At 32.5% G+C, this 22221-nt stretch overlaps 1 protein-coding gene across 1 annotated transcript in view; it reads right to left on the bottom strand.

Moving 5' to 3' along the window:
- The window catches only part of Faf1 (Fas associated factor 1), a 271924-nt gene that overhangs the window by 171429 nt on the left and 78274 nt on the right, over positions 1-22221 (bottom strand). Inside the window, exon 7 of the mRNA XM_051188455.1 lies at positions 13943-14048. Coding sequence (XP_051044412.1) covers positions 13943-14048 — 106 coding nt within the window. The remainder of the gene's footprint in view (positions 1-13942; positions 14049-22221) is intronic.

Here is a 22221-nt window from a genome sequence, read left to right as displayed (position 1 = left end):
TTAGTACACTCACAAAGTTCTCAGTCATCATCACTAACTCAAGATCATTTTCCTCACTTCAGAAAGAACTCTTTTACCTATACAAGCAAAGCACTTAAATGGATATTTAGACACCCAAAGTCCAACAAACATATCAAACAACGAAATACCATTTTCTGTCCAGAAGGGTGGTTAACTGTAAAGATTTTTTTATGCACATAAGAGTTTGCTTGCATATCTGTATGTATACTACACATGCCTGGTGCCTGAGGAGATGAGAAAAGGGTAGCAGGGCCCCTGGAACTGGAATTACAGGCGGTTGTGAGCTGCCATGTGAGTGTTAAATCAAACTCATGTGAATGAGAATCAAATCTGGGCATCTGGAGCTTCTAATTATTGAACCACCTCTCAAGACCTAGCTAATTATTTGTTTTTTTAAACACTAAAAACAAGTATCGGCGAGACAAGGAAAAACTGAAATATTTATTCATTACTGGTGGTAATAAAAAACAATGAAGACAACCACTGTTATTAAGAAATGTTTCTTCAAAAACTTAAAATACAGAATTTTCTGATCTAGCAATTTTGCTTTTTAGTATAGCCTCTCAAAACTTAGAAATGGTGTCTCAGAGATGTGTACAAAATATGTACAGCAACAGCCAAAAGGTAGAATTAACCTGATTTTCCATCAATGGATAAATAAATATCATATTTACAGAACAATGAGATGTTTTGAGCTTCAAAAAAGAATAGATTCTAACACATGCTACAAAATGAAAGAACCTAAACTAAGTGAAATATGTCAGAAAACAAAAGAACCCCCTTCTATATGAGATACATATAGTAATCAAACTCTAAGAAAAGAAAGGAAAAGGCTGGTTTGCTATGGGTTGTGAGAAGAAGGTAATAAGGACTTAGTTTTTAATGGTGATGAAGTTTCACTTCAGGAAGACATGGTTCTGAGATGGCTGTGAGTGATGTATTAACTCAATGTGACTTATTGCTTGATGCCACCAAAATGAATAAACATTATTGGAAAGATGAATTTTGTTACATATATCTTAGTAAAAGTTAAAGAAACTGTGTGTGTGTGCTGTGTGTGTGTGTGACCAGCTACTTGAGCAATTATATCGCTACATCCTCCTCAAAAAATAAGGTAGAGATGGTTGAGAAAAACATATCATGCTGACCTCCAGCCTTCACATGCACCCTCTATCTGTGTGTATAGATACACACATGCAAATTCATAGAAAAGAGAACTTTATACTATAGGCCCCTGATTAAATTTGAGTTAGTTTTTCTATGAGAGATGAAGAATTGTCTTAAGTCAATTCTTCTGCATACAGAGACACCCTCTACCTTAATACCATATAAGGAAAAGATCATTAAATTATATTGGGTGAAAATAATTAACTATAAATGTAAGTTTTCATTTCTGAGCTTTTTAAATTCTTCTGATCTATATATCAGTCCTGATGCTGAAATCACAATCTTGATACCCAACATAGAATTTGAATTTAGTACATACAAGTAAATCTCAATTTTATGAAATCATATATATTACAGACAGGTAAACTCAGTTATAATGTCTTGGTGGAGTTTAGATTAATATAAAAAAAGCCAAAAATTCATTTTAATATGAAAATAATATCTGTTATTTGAGGAGAAAATATATTGACTTAGATTCTATTTCAACACTGGATCCCTTAAATAATAACTTAAGGATTAAATCAAGCATAAAGATATATAAATGTTTTTACATACAGCAACAACCTATGGATTACTACCTCTCCCCATTCCCTCTCTCAACCTGCACGAACTATATCAATTCCTTACATTATCCTCTCTCTGCATGTTAAAAGTTCTATAATGCCACCTCTTACTTGGCCACACTGGTGATCAAGCTTACAATGTGTGAGCATTAATGGGTCTATATTCAAAAAATATTTGCCAATGATGATGTAAGGGAAAGTAGAAACAAAAACAGAAATGCTGAGACATAAGTCTATGCAAACTTCAATCAATCAGAATAGCTGTATATATAAGTTAAAATCTACATATGAAAATTTCAAACATGAAAAATAAGTCAGGCCACTCAAAGATTGATGGGCATTACATAACTTGTTGGTGGCATGAGGAACAGTGGTCTAGTTCCACAGGCCATAGTGCTTGTGGAAATGCAAACGTATGCAGTCACTATAGAAGTCCATTTGAAAGCTCCTTGAAAGAGCAAAACAAGAATAGCCATATTGCTCTAGACACCTTCATGGGCATATAACTAAAAAATTCTCAGTCAGCACACCAGAGATACTTGAACATCCATGTTTACTGCTGTACTACTCATAAGCTATGGTACTAGCCTAGAGGTCATCAACATAGGGACAGCATGAATGAATGAAGAGAATGTGGTATGTATAAATAATATCTCAATTATTTTCTTTTTCAGCTGTAAATAGAATGAAATAATGAAATAGAAGGAACTGAAGATTATTATGTTAATCAATATAAGCTAGACTCAGAAAGACAAATATTGTACGTTTTCTCTTATACAAGGAATACAGAATGTGTGTGTGTGTGTGTGTGTGTGTGTGTGTGTGTGTAACATGAAAGTAGAAAGGGGACTATGACAGGGAAGTAAGAGGTCAATAGGGAGGTGGGAGGAACAAAGAGGCCACTGGAATGCATGTGCCATGAAGACAAAAGGTAACTATTTGAGAGGAGGGAGGAAACTAGTGAGAGGGTAAAGAATGGGAGTGTCCAAAGTGGTAGCCAGTAAGTACAAAGTACACTGACATGTGCATGTGAAAACAACCCAAAGAAACACATCCTAACCAAATTTAAATTTTAAATGTTTTAAAAGCATGCTTACTTCAACATTGATATTCAAAAAGCTTAAGTACTCAAAAATACTTGCATAATTACTTTTGCAAATGCCTTAGGTAAAAATCTCGTTGCTTAACAGATTTTACTTTTCTAATTTAGTTATTCTTTAAGCTCACCTATTCTATGACCATTTCATTAGGAGGCCCTGACATAAAGAGATAAACATTTTACACTTCTTCTATTTTAAGGTACTTATTTAAGGAAATAAGCACATAACAAAACGACTGCAAATGGATGAGGTTATACCTGATATGTATTCACAAAGAGAGCACTCAGAAAAGAGACATCTAACCTGAATAACACAGAATTAACTACCCAGATTGAATAACTACCTGGCTCACAAGAATGGTTTCAAATTACTTTTGAGAGTTTCAACAAATCAATTTGTCCCTTTAGAGAACAAAGAATAAGTGAAATCACTAAAAAGAAAAAAGTTAAAGCAAATATCACAACACCAAACCAGTTCCTAGAAATCCAAACTACATTTGGGCAATAAAGAATATGTACCATAAACAAAGACAACTAATATGAAACCAACATTTGCTTTGAGTTATACCATGTATGCATGCTAACTTATAAACTACATTCATTTTGCAAATACACTTTATATTCTGTTCCATTTAATATAAAAAAGTCACATTTAAAATTTACATTAGCATTAAGCAGGATTCTTAAGATATTTTACTATATTTCTGGTACTTTATATCATAAAGCAACTCATGCATATGTACCTGTGTGCTATTATAGATAATTTGGTATAAATAATTAAAATTCCCTTTTTACATTGTTACAAAGGGAAACAATACTTAATTCAAAATAAAATGAGCTGGTATTTAAATTATATAATGATAATTATGTAGCGATAATTACATGAGATAATAAACATATCTCTTTAGAAGAATGTTCTATATAAACAAAGGCATGTAACAACAAGTGCTATGGCAATAATATTTTAAAAACTATTGTCAAGTCCAATAACAAAGTTTGCATTTAATATAATCTATAACTCTAGCAACATGCTTTGGAAATTGAGTTTTCATAAAAATTCAGAGGACACACTATCACGTAACTAACTATATTAATTTAAGTGTGATTCTCGTGTTCCTTTCCTCCATGGTGCTTATGAAACTTTTCTGTGATAGGAGAAGAAAACAAGTAAGGACCCCCAATTCAGAACTTTATTAACATTTACTATAATAACTATCTGGTATCGATGTGCCTATAAGAATTATGACATTTAACTGTCAAAAAATAGTGTGTCAAAAAAGGTTTCAATTCATCTAAAATAAAACAGGGGTAAGAAATATATTTCTAACTTTTCTAAATATTTCAAGATTGTCTAGTGGTGCCACAATGGATTGACTGACCTGTAACAAAAATAGAAAGGTAATTATATAAATGAATACACATTAATGCAGTGATGATCTGATAATTATTCAAGAGGTCTAGCAGGTATATAAAAATTCCTGGTAATTGTTTTTAAAAGCTATAAAATAAAAGTCTATCTCCCTTTCTGTTATGATAGATGCTTTGTCTTTCTAAAGGAGAAGGTGTTCTATTTATTTGCTTGTTTCTCATTTTGTTTTAAAAACTGCCTACTATGGTATGAGTTTGGAGAAACAATAACTGGCAAGGGAAATATATTATTATTTAATAGTCTCCTCATAGATAGTATGAAAACTCTTTAGACTGAATCAGTGAAATAGGAAGAAATCATGGCCCCACTGGTTGCTAACAATGCATGTAAGAGTTAAATGTTGTTGAACATTGCCTTCTGACTTCATAAAGCAATCTTGGACTTCTTCTACAATGCATTTTATACTCATCTATCAAAATACTTATGTATAGTCTGCATTTTCAAGACCAGAATTTACTTAATGCCACATTATCCTCCCAGAAAGCTAAGTCCAATTGTCCTTTGTACAATGTTTGCTCTAGAGGGAAATATATTCACTTAATGCCTACAATCATTTCAGAAGCTTCTTCTGGAGTTGGTCAAGTCACTTTTTTTTTTTAAAGGTAATTTACAAGTCCTTGGTTTTAAGTATTACACCTTCAATGATTCAATATTTGTGGACATTTGACATTTTTAACACCAAATTTATAAGAAATTATTCAGAACCAATTAGTGTAATAGCTATAACCAAACCAGCATGAGAATATTGTCTTAATATACACTGGATACATTTTTGATTAATGTATGTTGGCATTTTTTAAAATTCAATTTTGTAATGTTGGTGCAAATATAATTTGTTTTTCTCTGTCGTTCATAGGACTTTCTCTGCATCATTCCTTTCCAAAGTACCTTCTTTTCTTGTTTCCTTCATCCCTTCCCATCAATGTCCATGTTCAGTATTATTTTTCCAATTGCCCTCTCTCTACCCCCATGCATTAGCTGTAAAATAGATGTAAAGCTTGGTGTACGTCCAAAAATCTTATGATCAAAATACATACTTAGCAAATTGTTTGGCTAAATCTTTCATGTATGATGAAAGATTATTACCACAATTCATTAGCAAATTATAGACTTTGAAATGTAGGCAGACAAATATTTGGCCCTGTATCAATCAATTTGGACCAGCTGGGTAGAAATTCACACAATCCCAGGAAACTTGGGAAGTGGAGTGCTCTTTCATTTTTCATTCACTTGAAACATTAAAGAAAAATTATCATTCTATAAAAATGTCCTCTTTTAGAATTTAGTTGAGTGATTTTAGAATGAATTTTATTTTCAGTCAATTACTACTTAAGAGACCCTTTCTCCTGCAAATTATTGTGGGGGAATAATAGCTAATATACACAGAATACTTGAATATTAAACCATTATAATCCAGTTCTAAAAGTTCAATATTTAATAAAGGTTGTATTGCCTTTAAATAAAGTCAGGATACTTCTATACACACTGAATGGGCCTGGAAGTGGTTTTACAGTTATTCACAATAAATAAGAGCATTCCCATTCTTCCTCTGAGCTTCTCTTAGCCTGGTCAAGTGACCTTGTACAAAGATTCTGATTGATCCTATGTCTGTCTGTTTTGGTTAAGCTACAAGGCCACATACAGAGACAGCTGCACTTTAGGAGCAACTTAAAACAAATTTCATCTTAGTGGCATCTAATCCAGTGCTTGGGACAAGATGCATGGAAAAGTCAGTGTCAAAATTAAACAATGACGGCTTTGCAATGAACAGATGCTTTTGCCTTGCAGCTGTAAAACCTCAGAGCAATCCAGTGCTCTACTGTCTGGTCACGAAATGACCACAAAGCAAGGAATACATTTTGTCATTTATACATTGTTTGCTGTGAGCTTTTACTTTTTTTTTTCCTTTAAAAAAAAAGGGGGGGTGTATATTTAAGATAATAAAAACTACAAACTGAGTAACAGAATTTTTCTTGAAGTATATTCATCAGACTGATGTTTAAAAATAATAATTCCTTGACTACATTTTGCTGAGTCATATTAAATGAAAGAAAAATAGCATAGCCTGATGTTTTAGTCTGTATCCAAATAATTTTTACTTATAATAATAAAAATGGAAATGATTTTCTACAAGTATAACTTACCCTAATCTTAATATACCTAGTCTTAGCCCACCTAATGAATATTTTCTAATCATTTATCCATCCTTTGTTATTGATTATTTTATTTGATTCTTCGTTTTTTGCAGAATGGAGAGCAAAGAATGGGATGTTATTTATTGCATGGCTGGAAGATACTTAATTGCTATAAGGTTTAACATCTTTAGTAATATGGTACTTTAGAGGTCCATGATGATTTGTGCAGGATTTCCCAACCCTAGGTAATCATGTATGTTAACCCTCAAAGAATAGCAGTTTACTACTAAAATATACTGAAATATTTTTAATACTGAAAACACTGAATCTAGGGCAAATAGTCTAATATTAAAATAAATTATTCTTTTATTTATTGATTGATTGATCTAACTACTGTCTCTGGTAAGACAGAGAACTGACCCCACACAAGCACACAAGCAAATGACTACATATATGTCATGATCAAACCACGTCTGTTAATTGAGACTCTGGCTCTAATGCCAGTTCTTCACTCTATCTACAATACAATGGAAAGAGTTCAGGAACTTTACATTTATTTTAATTTTGTTTCTTTTCTTTTTTTTCCCCCCTCCCCTTAATCCATGTTTTTTCTTCAAATATTTTCTCTCCAAGGATACCAATTCATTAACACCTTACTGTTTACAAATTTCACTGGATGTTTGTTAGTTGAAGGTTTGGGGGAATTCTCTTTTATCTTTCTTCATCCTCCAAATCTAATTTCTATACAAAATCTCAAAGTAATGACCACAGTAATAAAGTTCACATTAAGTAGCAAAGAGAATATGCTACCCTCTTCAATTCAAAGTCTGAGAAATAACAATTTTTGTGGTTCTGAAAAGTAAAACAATTTCTATGGTTAATTTTACATTTTTCATGTTTTATTTTCTAAGCATATAATCAAAACAGACATAAAAGACATACTTACTACTATGTCTATTCAAATATAAATTCCAGCATTACAAAAGCATTACAAACTTACAAAGACTGTAAGACATTTACAAGTATACTACTGGTATGATTTTGTTGTCTTTGTTAATAGCTATTATTAGAAAGGACTTAAATAAGAATGTCAGTAATACGGAGTTAACAAAGATAATCCATGTCACTAAAAATATACTATGAGAAAACAACTGACATATTTTAAGTTTAAAGGTGTTTATGAGGCTATCTCGTAAAAAGCAAAAACAAAAGACACGTATTTTTAAATGTGATCATTTGTATATTATCTATTTACTTTGTCATAAGAAAATATTTACAGTTGTAGCATTCTGTTAGTGTATTATACATGAACACCTTTAAAGTTAAGGAATAACTATAAATTTGAATAAACTATATTTACTAATATTTCATAATGACTATTTAATAGCCTGAATCACACTAAAAAAAAAACTGTGAATATATTTTGTTTGAAAATACAGTTCAGCTTAAGGTTATTAATTGTACAATATTGAGTCATACTCAATGCACCTTTACTTCATTACGTATTTTATGCAGCTATAGCAATTTGTAAAAATAGTTAACAGTTCCTTTTTAAGTACATTTTATCATTTTGGTTCACCATAATGACAATGTATTTTAAAAGTATATGTTTTACTCACAAATACATAAATAAATCACAAACCAAAAGCTAACAGATGTGTGACTTCTAATTAGTTATAATAATCTCTGCCTCAATGCCATTAGAATGAGCCTTTCTTTTCTTTTGAAAACCAAAAAAGCTTTCCTTTGAATTTTAAACTGTCAGGGTGCTTCAAAGTCAATGTACAAAATCTGCTTTGATTAAAATTTTAGACATCTACAGTGATAACTTTATGAAAGGAAAATATTAAATTATAATTATCCTAAACAGACACAGTCTTGTGAAACTAACCCTCCATTCATGTTAAAACACAAAGAGTTGAATATAATGAATTTGATTCATCCTCGGACACAAAGCTTCACCACAGTAAACTCAGTCAACTGTTGCTCTTGCGCTTATATTCATGGTGCTTAAATAGCGCACTTTAAAACAAAAAAAACTCCAATTGGCTTTTCATACATCCACCCTCCCCAAAAATAACGCACTTGAAAAACTCAAATGATATGAAAGGCTTCAAGGCCTCTTTTCTCCCTTTCATACCCTTTTTTTTATTTCTGTTTGCAGTAATCTGCCTTTCTCTTTCTCTTTCTCATTGCTACAGAGCAGGCGAGGAGGCTCAAGAGCTTTGAAAAGGGGGCTCTGTGTGTAATGGGTCCACTAGAATTAATTTACTTGCACCAAATCCATTGAGCACAGAAGCCTCCCCCCCCCCCAATCATTTGGAGTCGAACGCAGCCCCCAGCCTTTGTAATTCTAGTAAAGCACTTAAAGTGCACAGTAGGTGTTCATGAGGACCATCTGGTCAAAAGCAAAACAAGCTGCTGATTTTGCCTTTGAATAGAATGAAGCAAGTGTGAATTAGTCTCTTCAATTAGCACTATTACAACCTGTCAAGTGCATATTGTAAAACAGGATTATTACAGTATTGGTCACCAGTGCAATTATTTACTCTCTGCCTTTTCTTGCATATAAAAAATGTCTTATGTTTATTAGTTTCTGATAACTGAATGTAATTTCTCTTAACTCAGGCATTTCAAAACTATCAACACACAAAGCATACATTATGAATATGCTAGACTAAGATTTTAGAATACAAATATCTTAAGTAACAAAAGGCTAAATTAAGGCCCTTAATTTTTAACAAAATTATTTTCTGAGATACATATAAAAATATTTATGTTTTAAATAACTTGCAAATTATCCTAAAATATTTCTAGATAAGAAAAAAATATTTCCAAACAGCTACACCATAAATATCCCTTAAATTTATTTCCTAAAAGATAAAACAGAAACACAGAAAAACCTCAATAAGATAATCACTATTTATTTGCTCTTTTGAAGCAGTATGATTCAACAAACCTGTTTTAAAATGAAGACTGAAACTAGTATGTATGTATGTATGTATGTATGTATGTATGTCATATTCTCCTTTTTTTAAAAGCTGAATAATGGCTTTGAATTCATTGCCTGGTTGTTAAAAAGTGTACCTTTCATTCTTAGTAAGATGTCATTTTTTTTTTATTTTGTTCTTTTTTTTAATGATATATGCTAATTAAAACTGCTCATTCTAACTGAGCTAATATATGCCATTTATCTTGTAGTAAAAACAAACCACTTAAACTTTTAATTAAGTAAGCACACAACTTAATTTACCCTCTTGCATATGAACATTCTCAGCTACTTCACTGTTTCTTCAATTCTTTGCCACGAGTCCCCCACCCCATACTGGAAAACAAACAAACCCCCCCCCAAAAAATGCACCTAATACCACAAAACATTTAAAGAAAGGACACAACAGTTAAGAAATTAAAATCTATTTACTACTAGAAAAGTGCTCACTAATATAATTTGTGAAGAACTACAAATTTCAAAAGTTAATGGCCACTGGCCTTAAAATAACAGCCCAAAGCACATGTTAGTCAAGATGAGAAAGCACCAAATAGAACAAATCAAACACACACACACACACACACACACACACACACACACACACACACACACGTAGCATACGGTTTACATTTTCAGAATCAAAATTAACATCCTGATCTCACAATTATTTGTAAGAATTTGTATAAATTTACTTAAGACTACTTCTTGATAACAATTCTACCTCAATTGTCTTCCTACCTAATCATTAGTCTGTATAACATGGTGCTGGTAGTGAAATGTGCTACTTGCTCCCTATAAGACGTGGTAGGCTGTCAATTTTCCCCTTTCATTCCCATTAAGAACTAAATCAACATTAATAAGAATAGTGAGAATTCTGGCGTAAAGTGAAACTTGGAAGAGGATTTAAATAATTCCAATAGCTATTCATCACACTTCTCACTGTAATAGATAAGTCATACTCCATGATTCTGCACTAAAAAGACTTAGATTTCTTATCTTTGTTATTTTGGGTCAGGTATATGTTTCTTAAGCTTATATGACACCTACAAAAAAAAAAAAAAAAGGTAGATATTTGCCTAACAGAAGCTTTTACAAATAATAAGGCAGACAACAAAGAATCAGTTTCCAAGAAAAAGTTGGCTTGATTTCAGGGACTTTATATCCTTTTCCACACCTGGGCTTAGGATCTACAGAGGCAAATCATTCTCCCTTCCCCCCCCCCCTTCTGTTAGCCCACTCCAAGAGCATGTGAAACCACAGATTTTTAAATTACTAGAATCTTTACAATTAATTGTTTATAACTGTGAATTCTCAAGAGTAGAAACCTGATAAATAAAATAGGCTTGCTTAAATTTTGGAGGAATTTCAGTATTTTGAAGTGTGATTAGTATTCAATTTGGAGTGCAAATTGATAGAAAGTTGGGGCTGTCAAATGTCATTAGAATATTGATAATTTTATGAGGTATTATGTTATCATGAAAGAAATAAGGATTTTACTTCTTATAACTACTTACAATTCTCTCCATTTTAACCATCTTGACTGCTATGTCAGCATGTAGAATATTTAAGTGGAAAGATTTGAAAAGATCTTAAAACAAAAACAAAATCAAAACCAAACCCCTCACCTGGCATCCAAAGGAAAAAAGTCACATATTGTGAAGCAACGGCTGAGAGACAGGATGAGCAAACACTTGTACAACTGTTAGTTTATCACCATCAACGTTCATGACCACGCGTTATTTAATTGGTCTCAAATTCTAACTGCATCTTAAAACTATTCTCTAAATCAGTATTTTCAAAAATGTATTTTGTTCAATTAATAGTTACAATCTTAGCCAATTAATAGTTTTGAGTGAAAAATATTGTAAAAACTTTCTTTTAAAAATTCTAGATTTTCAAAATATTAATAATGTTTTTGTCAAGAAAAAAATAATTTATTGGAAAAAACATTAGATGTTTTTAATCTATTCCTTTATTTCGGTTTATTTTTTGGCTTACTATTGAAAGAAGAGTCCTGAAACTGGTGACAGAGATTAATTCAAAATATAGGAATACAAAAAATCAACAAACTTCCACATTAAAAAAACAAAAATACTAGTATTAAGAAAAAAACTACAAATTATTTCAGGATTGTACTTCTCTCTTAGTGCAATTAAACTGATTTATAGTAGCCTAGCAAGAACTAAGGCACTGTGGGTCTCGAGTATCCATAAGAACACTTTCCTTCCTGAAACCAGACTCAGCACAGGATCCCAGAGAACCAAGGAAAAGCCAGGGAGCTGCTACACTCAGCCAGTTGCTGCACAGCCTTGGTCAAAGTTACACAAAATAACACAAACCATGTGGAACTGTCTATTCACAAAAAAGCAATTTTCATTAGACACATTTTTCCCTAATAACAAGTGTTTCAAAATATTAAATTAATTTTTTAAAATTAAAAAAGAAAAGAAAGGAAAACTATTACCCAGAAATACATAAGAATATTTGTCAATAAAAATTCTTCTGGAACATTTTAAAGAGATATTTAAAACATGGTAAGAAAAGGATTTCAATGTTTTTAAGTCCTTGACACTTAAAATGTGTTTGATAATCTAAATAATATACCAGGGAACAGTTTCAGCCAACTGTGGCACGCAATGGGACATTTACAGAATCTTAAATTTTCTTTTAATAATTGATGTAGTCATTTTGAATCATTCTGCATAGGATATCAGGTGTGAGCAGATTGCATTAACACTGCTTAAACATTTCAACTTGTCAGTATGGCCAACTCGATTTCGGAAATATTTGCAGTATTTTCCCATCGAAACAGTAATAAAGGCAAAATAAATATATGCCACTACTTTATAATCACCGAACATTAATGAATATTTTATGTCTTTTTAAATCTCCCTGTTTAATTTAAAAGGGTGAAATTAAGTCTCCTCGCTGCAATATGCCAATTATCTGTAAATCAAACAATAACTTGGCCATTATGCTCCTTTTTGTTAATATAAGAGAAGCTAATTTGAAAACACTGAGTGGCATTTTTAGGCTATCAGCTTAATAGAACTTTCTGCCCTCTTGTGGGAGAAAGTGGAAAACACACCCAAATTAGTTAAACTAGCAATGCACAGGGGGTTTGGGAATGGAAGAAACAGCACACAACACTTTAGCTATTAAAAATTTCATCCAGAAAGAAAATGACTTCTATGTTTCATCATATGTTATGATCCTTTTCAAATAAAAACATAAATCAACTGTGAAATTTACTTGTTATCTTTATTTAACTGGAGTTATTGTGAAGCTAAATATCCTTAATTAAATGTTCACATGTGTAATTTAGAATTCACAGTCAAATATCCTATAATAACTCTAACAAAGAGCCATGTTTCAGTTTTAGACCAAAAATTACTTTTAAAGAAATTAAAAATTTAAATTTCAAGCTTAGAATACCCATTATAAAGACTAAAACTGAAATGGCAATACACAAGCATGAAATTCTAGAAAATTCAAATAAAATAAATGGATGAATTTAGAAGTCAGAGAAAAGGCTAAATATTAATGCTTGGTTATATAATAGCTATCCAACTGGTTAATGGAGAAAATAAACAGGAAAAAGGAGTTCTTTGTAATAAATTCAAAATATTCACTAATCAAACATGTACAAAAAAGGAAACAGCAGTCTGGCCATTATCAAAACATTTTTTATAATTCTAAAAAATAACTTGTTCATTCAAGATAAATTATTATTTTAAACATCATGGTCTTAAATTTTTATGTAGCAATCAAGACTTGGCATGATATAGTCTTTTAAAATCCAGGGGTTACAAAAAAAAAAAAAAAGTGAAGTAAGTTTTATAAATTATGAAGGTTGATATGAAATAAGTCACTACTTTAATGTTGCTAAGCATGGAAGTCCTGTCAAAGCCTCCAACATTCCTCACACCCCCTGAGGAGAGAAATCATTGGCCTTCAGATGGGTGGGGCCAAAGACATATCAAGAAGGTGGCTCTCTTTGGACATATTGAAGAAAATAGACAGTCTTAGCAGACTCTCTTCAGATAGTCTGAGCTAAATGACGGTCTCCACATCTAATGAATACTGCCCAAAGCTAGGATTGAGCTGCGTAAGAAAAGCCTCTTCAAATTCCTGTTTCAAACAGAAGCATATGATATAAATGCATGACACATTTGGGATTGACCTTTCAAAATAAAATAGAACCCTGTACAATGAATACTGTCAATAATTTCCACCTTAATATTTTGAATAATTACTATCAGACAATAAAATATTCCATATAATAATGGACTGTACGTAAGCAGTTTTTAAGCAGAGTCTTTTAAGAATGATCAAGAGCTCCACTTACAACATTTGTATTTCTAGGTCAAGTCATTTAGTGTTTCTACAGTAATCATTGATACCCCAGTTAATTAAAATTAAAAACCCAATAATGAAACATAAAGAGAGTTTCTATCAGAACAGATAAGCCCTCTCTAACAGGGTCAACATTAGCTATAATGAGCTACCTTTATTCCTCAGCTGTGAGACATAACTCACCTCTTGAATGGTACTGCTTCCTGAGAAGTTCAGGTTGTACTCCCGCTGGACTTCTCGGTGGGTGATGATCAGCATGAAGTTTTGATTTAATGACTCCTGCAGGGCACTGAAAGGGTTGAAAGAAAAACAAGGATCTCAGAGATGAACAAGTTCTAGCTTGCTTCACAGCTAGCTGCAAAAACCCCAGGAGTACCCTAACCTCCACGTAGGCATGTCCGGGCTCAATGTTATCATCTTCTCAGCTCCTAAAGGCAAGAGAGCATGCTGAGAACAACCAAGGGGAGCTAACCTGTTAACTCCTTCTCTTCCAAGGTGTTTTCAAACTTTTATTGTAAAAACTTCAAATACTACACTTTCTACACTGTTGTCTATTTTCTTATTCCTCCAAGGGAACTGTCTAATTGCCAATGATGTTAATGTCTATTAAAATATTTATTCAAATGTACTGAAACACTGATTCAATTCTAATGAAACAGCTGTCTAAAACAGAACCATACCACTACTGTTTACACTTTAAAATGCTGTATAAAAATAGAATATATGCTTTCAACAAAAATTCAGAAGATACTGAAATCTAAAGAATTGTAACTGCTACCCCAAAATTGCTTCAAAATAATCATACTTTCACTTAGGATTCAGCTATATAAATTGAGGAATTGAAGAGTTCAAAGCAACACTTTTAAAATCCTGTAACAAAGTGCCAAAATATTTAAAAAGTATAAAAAACACAAAAATATATGTAATCGGCTACATAAATTAAGAAATATAAGTTATAATTCTATTTTATGTAAATATTAAGAAAGATGATAATCAATAACTTCATAAAAGTCTATTGCTATTATCTTCAAATCACCTGCACGGCCTGATTTGCCATTGCTATAGCCTCAGAGAATATTCTTAGTGTGCTACATAGTTCTGGCCTACTTGGCTCCTATTTTGACAATCTGGAATAACATGATAAACACATAAAATAAAGATGAGAATTGGGCATTTAATCTTCCCACTTTATTGTCTGCCAAAGACTTTGTAGGTTATTAACAGACAAAAAATACAAAGGAAGCATAAATATCACCAAATATTATTAATAAATTTTAAAAACTTATACCCAACTAACATACAAGTTTCTTGAGGCAAGGACATTTGTTATTATATCTTTAGCACTTACACAAAATACCTGCAGATATTCGCTTTGTAATAAACAAATTTCAACAAGGTAAGAGTCATACTCATCTCTGTCTTTCACACAAGGTCACACAACTATCACTTTGGTTAAAGTATTTTTTTATTTATTTACTCTTAAAGCAGCATTAGGTCAAGGCCTTGCAAAGGAATTCAATCTAAATAAAAATACACAGTTCTCTGAAAACCTCAGTCTAATAGGGATACATACATATCACTGCCAGTAGACTTGAAACAAAGTTCAATGAAAACTGACACAATTGTGCTCAACTATGGTGAGAGGTGCCACAACTTTGACACAGTTTGTTGTATACCAATCTATAGTCAAAACATTCTAGTTTCTACAAAAATAATGAGAAATTTAAAAAAAAAAAACGGTCTTTGTTTCTATGAAAGTTACACTTCTGGTGAATGGGAGAAAAATCAAGTAAATACTTAAGTAATCTTGAAGAATGCTATGTACCATGAAAAAAGTAAAACAGATCATAAGACACAAAATAACAGAGGGTCAGGGGAATCCAGTAAACAACAGCTGATAAATGCACCTCCAAGGAAAAGACCTATAAACTGAGGTTCCTGAAATACAAAGCACTTAGCAAAGGTCCAAAGTAACTGCACAGGAAAGCCACTTTGGGGGGGTTAAAGGGGAACATGCTAAGAGCTGATTTCTATTTCCATCTCTGCAAGATTTCTCTGTGCTCTAACTATGGACAGAAAGACTATAGACGGAGAAGATGGGGGATAAGTTAAAATCACAAAAGAAGTGAGAAAAGAAAGGAGAAATGATAAGAATATTAAATACAGAATACAGGTTAGAGGCAGAAGAAGGATAATTTACTGATGGAGGACAAAAGTACAACCCCAAGATTTCCAGTCTGAGCAAACACAATAATAGAATTTTATTTAACAAAAACAAATGGATAGGAAAATTGAGAGGGAAGTTTTGGATGAATTGAGCTTGACTGTATGTTACTCTCAAAAAGAAACTCCGATGTTACAATACAACTGAATGTAAACACCAAAGCCAGGTTAAAAAGGGAACTCAGAACTTGGATGGTGGAGGCAGGAAGACAAGCTCAAAGTCAGCCTCAGTTACAAGACAAGCTTGAGGCCAGGCTGGGCCATATGTAGCTCCATTCTCTCTCAGAAAACAAAACAAAAACAAAAACAGAAACAAAAAAAAAAACTAAAGACAACAAACACACAAAACAGCCAATTAAGAGATGTAAGAGCATTAAGCGTCAAAAGCATGCAGGCATATGGGAGATACGAGACTTTGTGCCAAATGTATCATGTCTGGAAAGAAGTTATTAAGGGAAAAACAGGTCAAGATGGAACCCTAGAACATTCCAAAATCTGAAACAAAGCAAAGATGGAGTCAGTTTAAAAGAAAATTAATGGTAAAGAGAAAAAGCAATAAAGACCAGTATAAAACAAAAATTAAGTGTTTCAAACAGAAGAGTGGCTTCAGTCATGGCAAAGACAGTCATGCCAAAGCCAAGGCACTGGTACACAAAGGCCAGGATAAATAAATAATAAAATGGCCATGTGATGGCAACCTCAAACTATAACAAAGAAGTTAAGATAAGTATGACAAATCTGAAGATCCCTCCTTTGAGCCCAGGGGCAGAAGCATGGGAGAGAGATATTTCAATTCCTGAAGCCCTTTCCTTATACCAGGACCAGGCAAAGCCTCCCAAGAGAACCACCAGTATGACCCTTCCAAGCCAATCACTGTTCACACACAGAGCAGATTTCAGGAAAAGCATCTCAAATTTAGTATTTCTCTTAACCTAATCCTGAGACAAGGTGTTAAAGTTTGAATCTGAGATATTAAGACAAAGACATCTGTGTTCAGCCAGGTGGTGGTGGCAGAGGCAGGGGGAATCTCTGTGCGTTCAAGGCCAGCATGGTCTACAGAGCTAGTTCCAGGACAGCCAGGGCTGTTACATACAGAGACTGTCTCAAAAAACACACATTCTGCTTTACTTGTATACTGAACCTACAATTACCTAGAACCATTATGGTTGAGTTTTTTGGGTTTTGTTTTTTTTTGGGGGGTGGGCATTTATAATTCTTATTCCAGGTTGATATACCATATTCATGATCCTAGCAAAATGATTTCTCTACTGATGGCAACATCCTCCATTTCAGGCTCTAGCACAGATCATTTGCTTCATCAACAATTAACAGTTGGTATTCCAAGTACTATAACATATGAAGTATTAAGAATTTCACATTAGCTATATGAAATTATTATAATCACTTCCGTGTCACAAAGAAATGGACAATAAATACTTGCTTGACATCACATACACAAAAATGTGGCATTTTCTCAGGTCTAACTACAGAATAACAGTCATGATTTGCTTTGGGGCATGAAGAAAAGAACCCAGAAAGATCTTATGTCTGCCTTTACTAAGTTTGCTGAGAAATAGGCAGACACAAACATTATTTTCACATACGGTGTCTTGGGCTACAAATTGTAATACTAATTTTCCTATAGCATTAGATATAGAAACACTTTAAAACACTTAAATTAAGCTGGGGATGATGGGGGCACTCAGGAGGTAGAGGCAGATGGATCTCTAAGTTTGAGGCCAGAAAGAGTTCTAGGCCAGTAGAAACCCTGTCTCAAAAAAAAAAAAAAAAAAAAAAAAAAAAAAAACCTTAAATTAGACTACAGATGCCTTCTACAAAAATTAACATGTGAACAAAGTATCTTGTTTTGTGAGAGTTTGTGCGTACCATGGCATACACATCAAGGTCAGAGGACAATCTGGAGAAGCTGGCTCTTTCCTTCCACCATGTGAGTCCAGGGATTAAACTCAGGTCCTCGGGCTTACCCAGTGCTTTACCTACTAAGTTACCTCCCCCAGTCTTCAAGCAGGCAAACTTTTCAAAAGCAGTACAAATGTAAGCTCAATGAAAGAAATGGTTTTACATGAACATAACATATATTCTCTCTTTACTGTGTTTCTCCATTGCAATTTTTTTCTTTCAATTGGGCTACATGTACTTATCAACAAAGACATGTTTCAGTTTCTACAAACAAACAAGGGTTACTAAAACTACAAGTCTCTGCTTTAGCTGACAGACTAAAACTGTTTAACACATAATCAGAATGATCAAGATTTGTCTGAGGGGTGACTATTTGCAACAAACCAAAATAAAATAAAGTAAAAGTAAGAGCTAATCATTATTAAACACCTAATAGGCAAAGTAATAAACATTTTACATATATCCTATCCTAATTATTTAATGCTTTCATTAACTTTTCTTTAAGAGCCAGCATCACTACATTATCCAGATTAAGCTCCAAACTCCTAGGCTCCAGTGATCCCTGTCTCACCTATCTTAATAGTTGGGGTTAAAGGAACAAGTTAACTGCACCCAACTACTTTAATTTTAATACTATGGGGAAGAGAGTGGTTTGTAAGAGGAAATTCTAAAAACATGGTAACCAATTCCCCAAAAGTCTCAATATTATGACTAAACATCATTGTCTAAGCTAGTAATAATGTATAGAAATAATTTTGGCAAAACATCTTTACTGTTCTTGGTCCACAACTCTCCAGCTTCTTCTTTCAATACTAAATTATACCTGGAATGAGCTCATTCCAATATAGCTACACCGGAGAGAACAGAAAGTTACCTGTAAGATAACTACCTTCTTGTAAGTGCCATGTTAATGCACTGTCTTAATTTAAACATTTCTACATTCTCCTTCACTTTATTTTTCAAGAAGAAAATTATATAAATATAGACTTTAGTATAAAACCTCTGTAATAAATCTGAAGCTCAAATATAGGCATTTTATACATAAAAACATAGGATACCATAAATTATTGTTAATTACTGATAAAACTTAAAAAAAAACAGTAATAAATAAATAAATAAATAAATAAATAAATAAATGGTAGCCCTCACCATCTTGCTAATTTATTTTACATTCAGAGAGCACATCAGCAAGCCAGAAAATAAGTTCAAGAGTACAAAATATAAATAGTGATTTTTCAAGGTAAATTAAAGGATCCATTTTAATATAGAAACAGCATTTAAGGGTCAGTGAGATGGTTCAGCAGGTAAAGGCACTTGCTGCCAACTCTGACAATTCTGAATTTGATCCTCCATGTCCCAAACCTCTGAAAAGAAAAGCAACTCCTGCAAGTGGTACTTTGACCACACCACATGGGTGAGCTATGTTAAACACACACACACACACACACACACACACACACACACACACACACACACACACGTAAACAAAAATTATTATATTTCTCTTCCCTCAAAAAGAAATACCATTTGGTCACAAGATAGTTACAGAGCAGTTATTAATTGCTAAAGAATAAAAAAGAATTACTTCTCTCCTATCAATTAGTAACAGCACTGTATCATAAGGTACCATTAGTATCCACCATGTCATAAAATCAAGAATAGTAACAGCAACCAAAGGATCCTCTCAGTAATTCCTTCAGTCCAAAATCCCCTCTGAAAGTCTTCAGTATGCACAAGATTCAGTTCTTCTAAATCATAGCCTGTCTATGAAGAATGGGAAGATCTAGAGAAAACACTCACTGTTTTTAGTTACAAATTCACCAAAATCCAACAAATTAGAAAAGAGAAATCCACTCAAACTTCAGGGCTTTTATAATTAAATGTTCATGTCCTCTCCAAAAGTCATGTTGAAATTCCTAGAATGGCAGACAGTATTTGAAGATGGGTGCTTTCTGACAAAATTATATTCAGATAAAGTTATTAGAGTTCCACGATTGGATTAGCATTCTCAAGATAACTGACAAAGTAGAGTTCTAGTATTCTTCTAACATGAAGACTTTGCAAGAAGACAGTAAAGCCTGGATGAAACTCTCACTAGGAAGTGAGTCTGTCGGTGCCTTTACCTCAGACTTCTCCTATCCCAGTAAGTCACATTCCGTGACAACAACCTAACTGATGAGGTAAAGTCTTTTACAGTTTCTCCATCAAGAAAAATATCTGTCATTAGTTTAATTTAGGCTTTTGAACTGGCTATTTGACATCTAAGAATTGGAAATCTACAAAATATAAATTAAATTACCTTAATAAAGTTTAAGCATATTATGAGTGCCTAAATAATGTGTTAGCCACCATTTTTCCAACTAAATGTGCCCAGAAAAAAAATACAATATACTTTTAATCAGACTACATGGAAACTGGGAGTTGTTTGTTGCCATTTCTACTTAAATCCTTTATGTCTAATGACAGCTATAGTCAGTAGGAAAAGTATACTTTTTACATTAGTTACATATTAACACCAATGCAGACACTGAAAGTTCTGTTGTGTATACAGGATATATATTTTCTTGAGCTGGATAGGTATTTTAAAAAATATGTAAACATAAAATCGGATCATTACATCCAATTACTTGAGATTTTGTTTTTAAAACATGGTCTAATGACCAAAGCAAGAATAATAACTTATTTAATTTACCATGAATTTTTGTAATAAAATGTTTATCATTTTATAGAAATATAATTTGTATCTTTCTAAACATTAAGATTTTTCTTTTGTGTCTTTTTACTATTTTGTGATCTACAATTAATTATTTTTTCTTTGAGATACATCAGATTTTGAATTGATAAGCAAAACACATGGTAATTTAAATCTCCATTCTAAACTTAAGAGTCATATGAGCTCTTGTCAACAAAAGACCAAATTTACTATAATTATGGAATATTTACACTAAAACAAAATAAGAAATCAATATGTAAATGTAATGTTTGTTGTAGCTAATGCAGCCAGCAATGACAGATTAGGTTCAAATAGCAATCAGTTTGAAAATCTGGCACATATGTAAATGAGCTAAAGCCTTGATGTTTACATATGATTGTATTTCATTGAGGATTTTAAAACTGTCTTGGGAACAGCATAAAAAATAAAATGTTAATCTTTCCACTATAAATATGACTTGAGCTATTATCATAACCAAAACTAGGTTTTGCTTCTGTCCAGCTAAACTAACATGATACTAATAATTCTGAGACGAAGATTACATCATTCTTAATTAACACTCTGCTACAGTTGTTAACATCCTCCAAGACACCATGTTATCATCACCACAAGTTCTGTAACAATCTTAAAACCATATTTAACAAAGGTTGGCCTCTTAGTCTGCAGCTACTTTTAATTGCTTTCTTTGCTGGCAATTAAATATGTCTAGATAAACAAACATTTCATTTTACATAATTCCTAATAACATTTTTCAAGATAATTTCAAAGTCTAGGTGGCCTTATGCCTATAATTACTGTTTATCAATATAGTGATATATTGGATTCAACAAAATGTCAAAGTATTTAAGATTAATCAAAACATGGCAATTAGTGGTGATATTGATATATTGGGATCTACATTAATAGAAAATAGCAAAACTGTGTAATATAATTCCACTCATTGAGGAAAAATATAAAATTAAAAAAAAATAGCATATTTGCAATGTATTGATTTTCTTGCTTTGTGAATCAGTGAGCAACTTTCTGGCTGTCCATTAACTAAGTTCCTGTCATAAAGAATACCTGCAGCTCCTTTTCAAAGTGTGATGCTAACAAGCAAATCTCAGTAGTCACCAACCTACCAATAGGCAGTAAACTGTCTAAATGAATTTGGTACATCACTCCAATTAGATGTGCTGGGATCACCATTGATGCTTTAATTGGGAACAGGTTTCTTTTATCATCCAGAATGTCGTCTTCTTAAAATGAGCCACTTTTAAAGGACTTCTTATTAAAAACATTTACCAATCCTGTACTTTAAAATCTACATTAAAAAGTCTAATAATAATGTTAACTAAAATTAAACCTAAGTTGACTAGGAGTCACAATTTATTCCTGAGGAATGACAAATTATTTTAAGAATCACATCAAATCATGCATTATTGTAACTGTTAACACTAGTTTTTTTAAAATACTTTTGGAAATAAATATCATTTGTAAAAGCAAAGATCTAGGAATGTGGTCAATAGGACCATGATTCTTTGAAGCTGGCATTTTGATCTATTTTCTTAAGTATTTCATATGTGTCTGATTGAGTTGCTCAAATCTACAGCTTACAAATTCAGTA

Source organism: Phodopus roborovskii, unplaced genomic scaffold, assembly GCF_943737965.1.
Source record: "Phodopus roborovskii unplaced genomic scaffold, PHOROB, whole genome shotgun sequence".
NCBI classification, from domain to species: Eukaryota; Metazoa; Chordata; class Mammalia; order Rodentia; family Cricetidae; genus Phodopus; species Phodopus roborovskii.
Note: the sequence above shows the minus strand (reverse complement) of the source record. Positions and strands in the feature narration are given on the sequence as shown.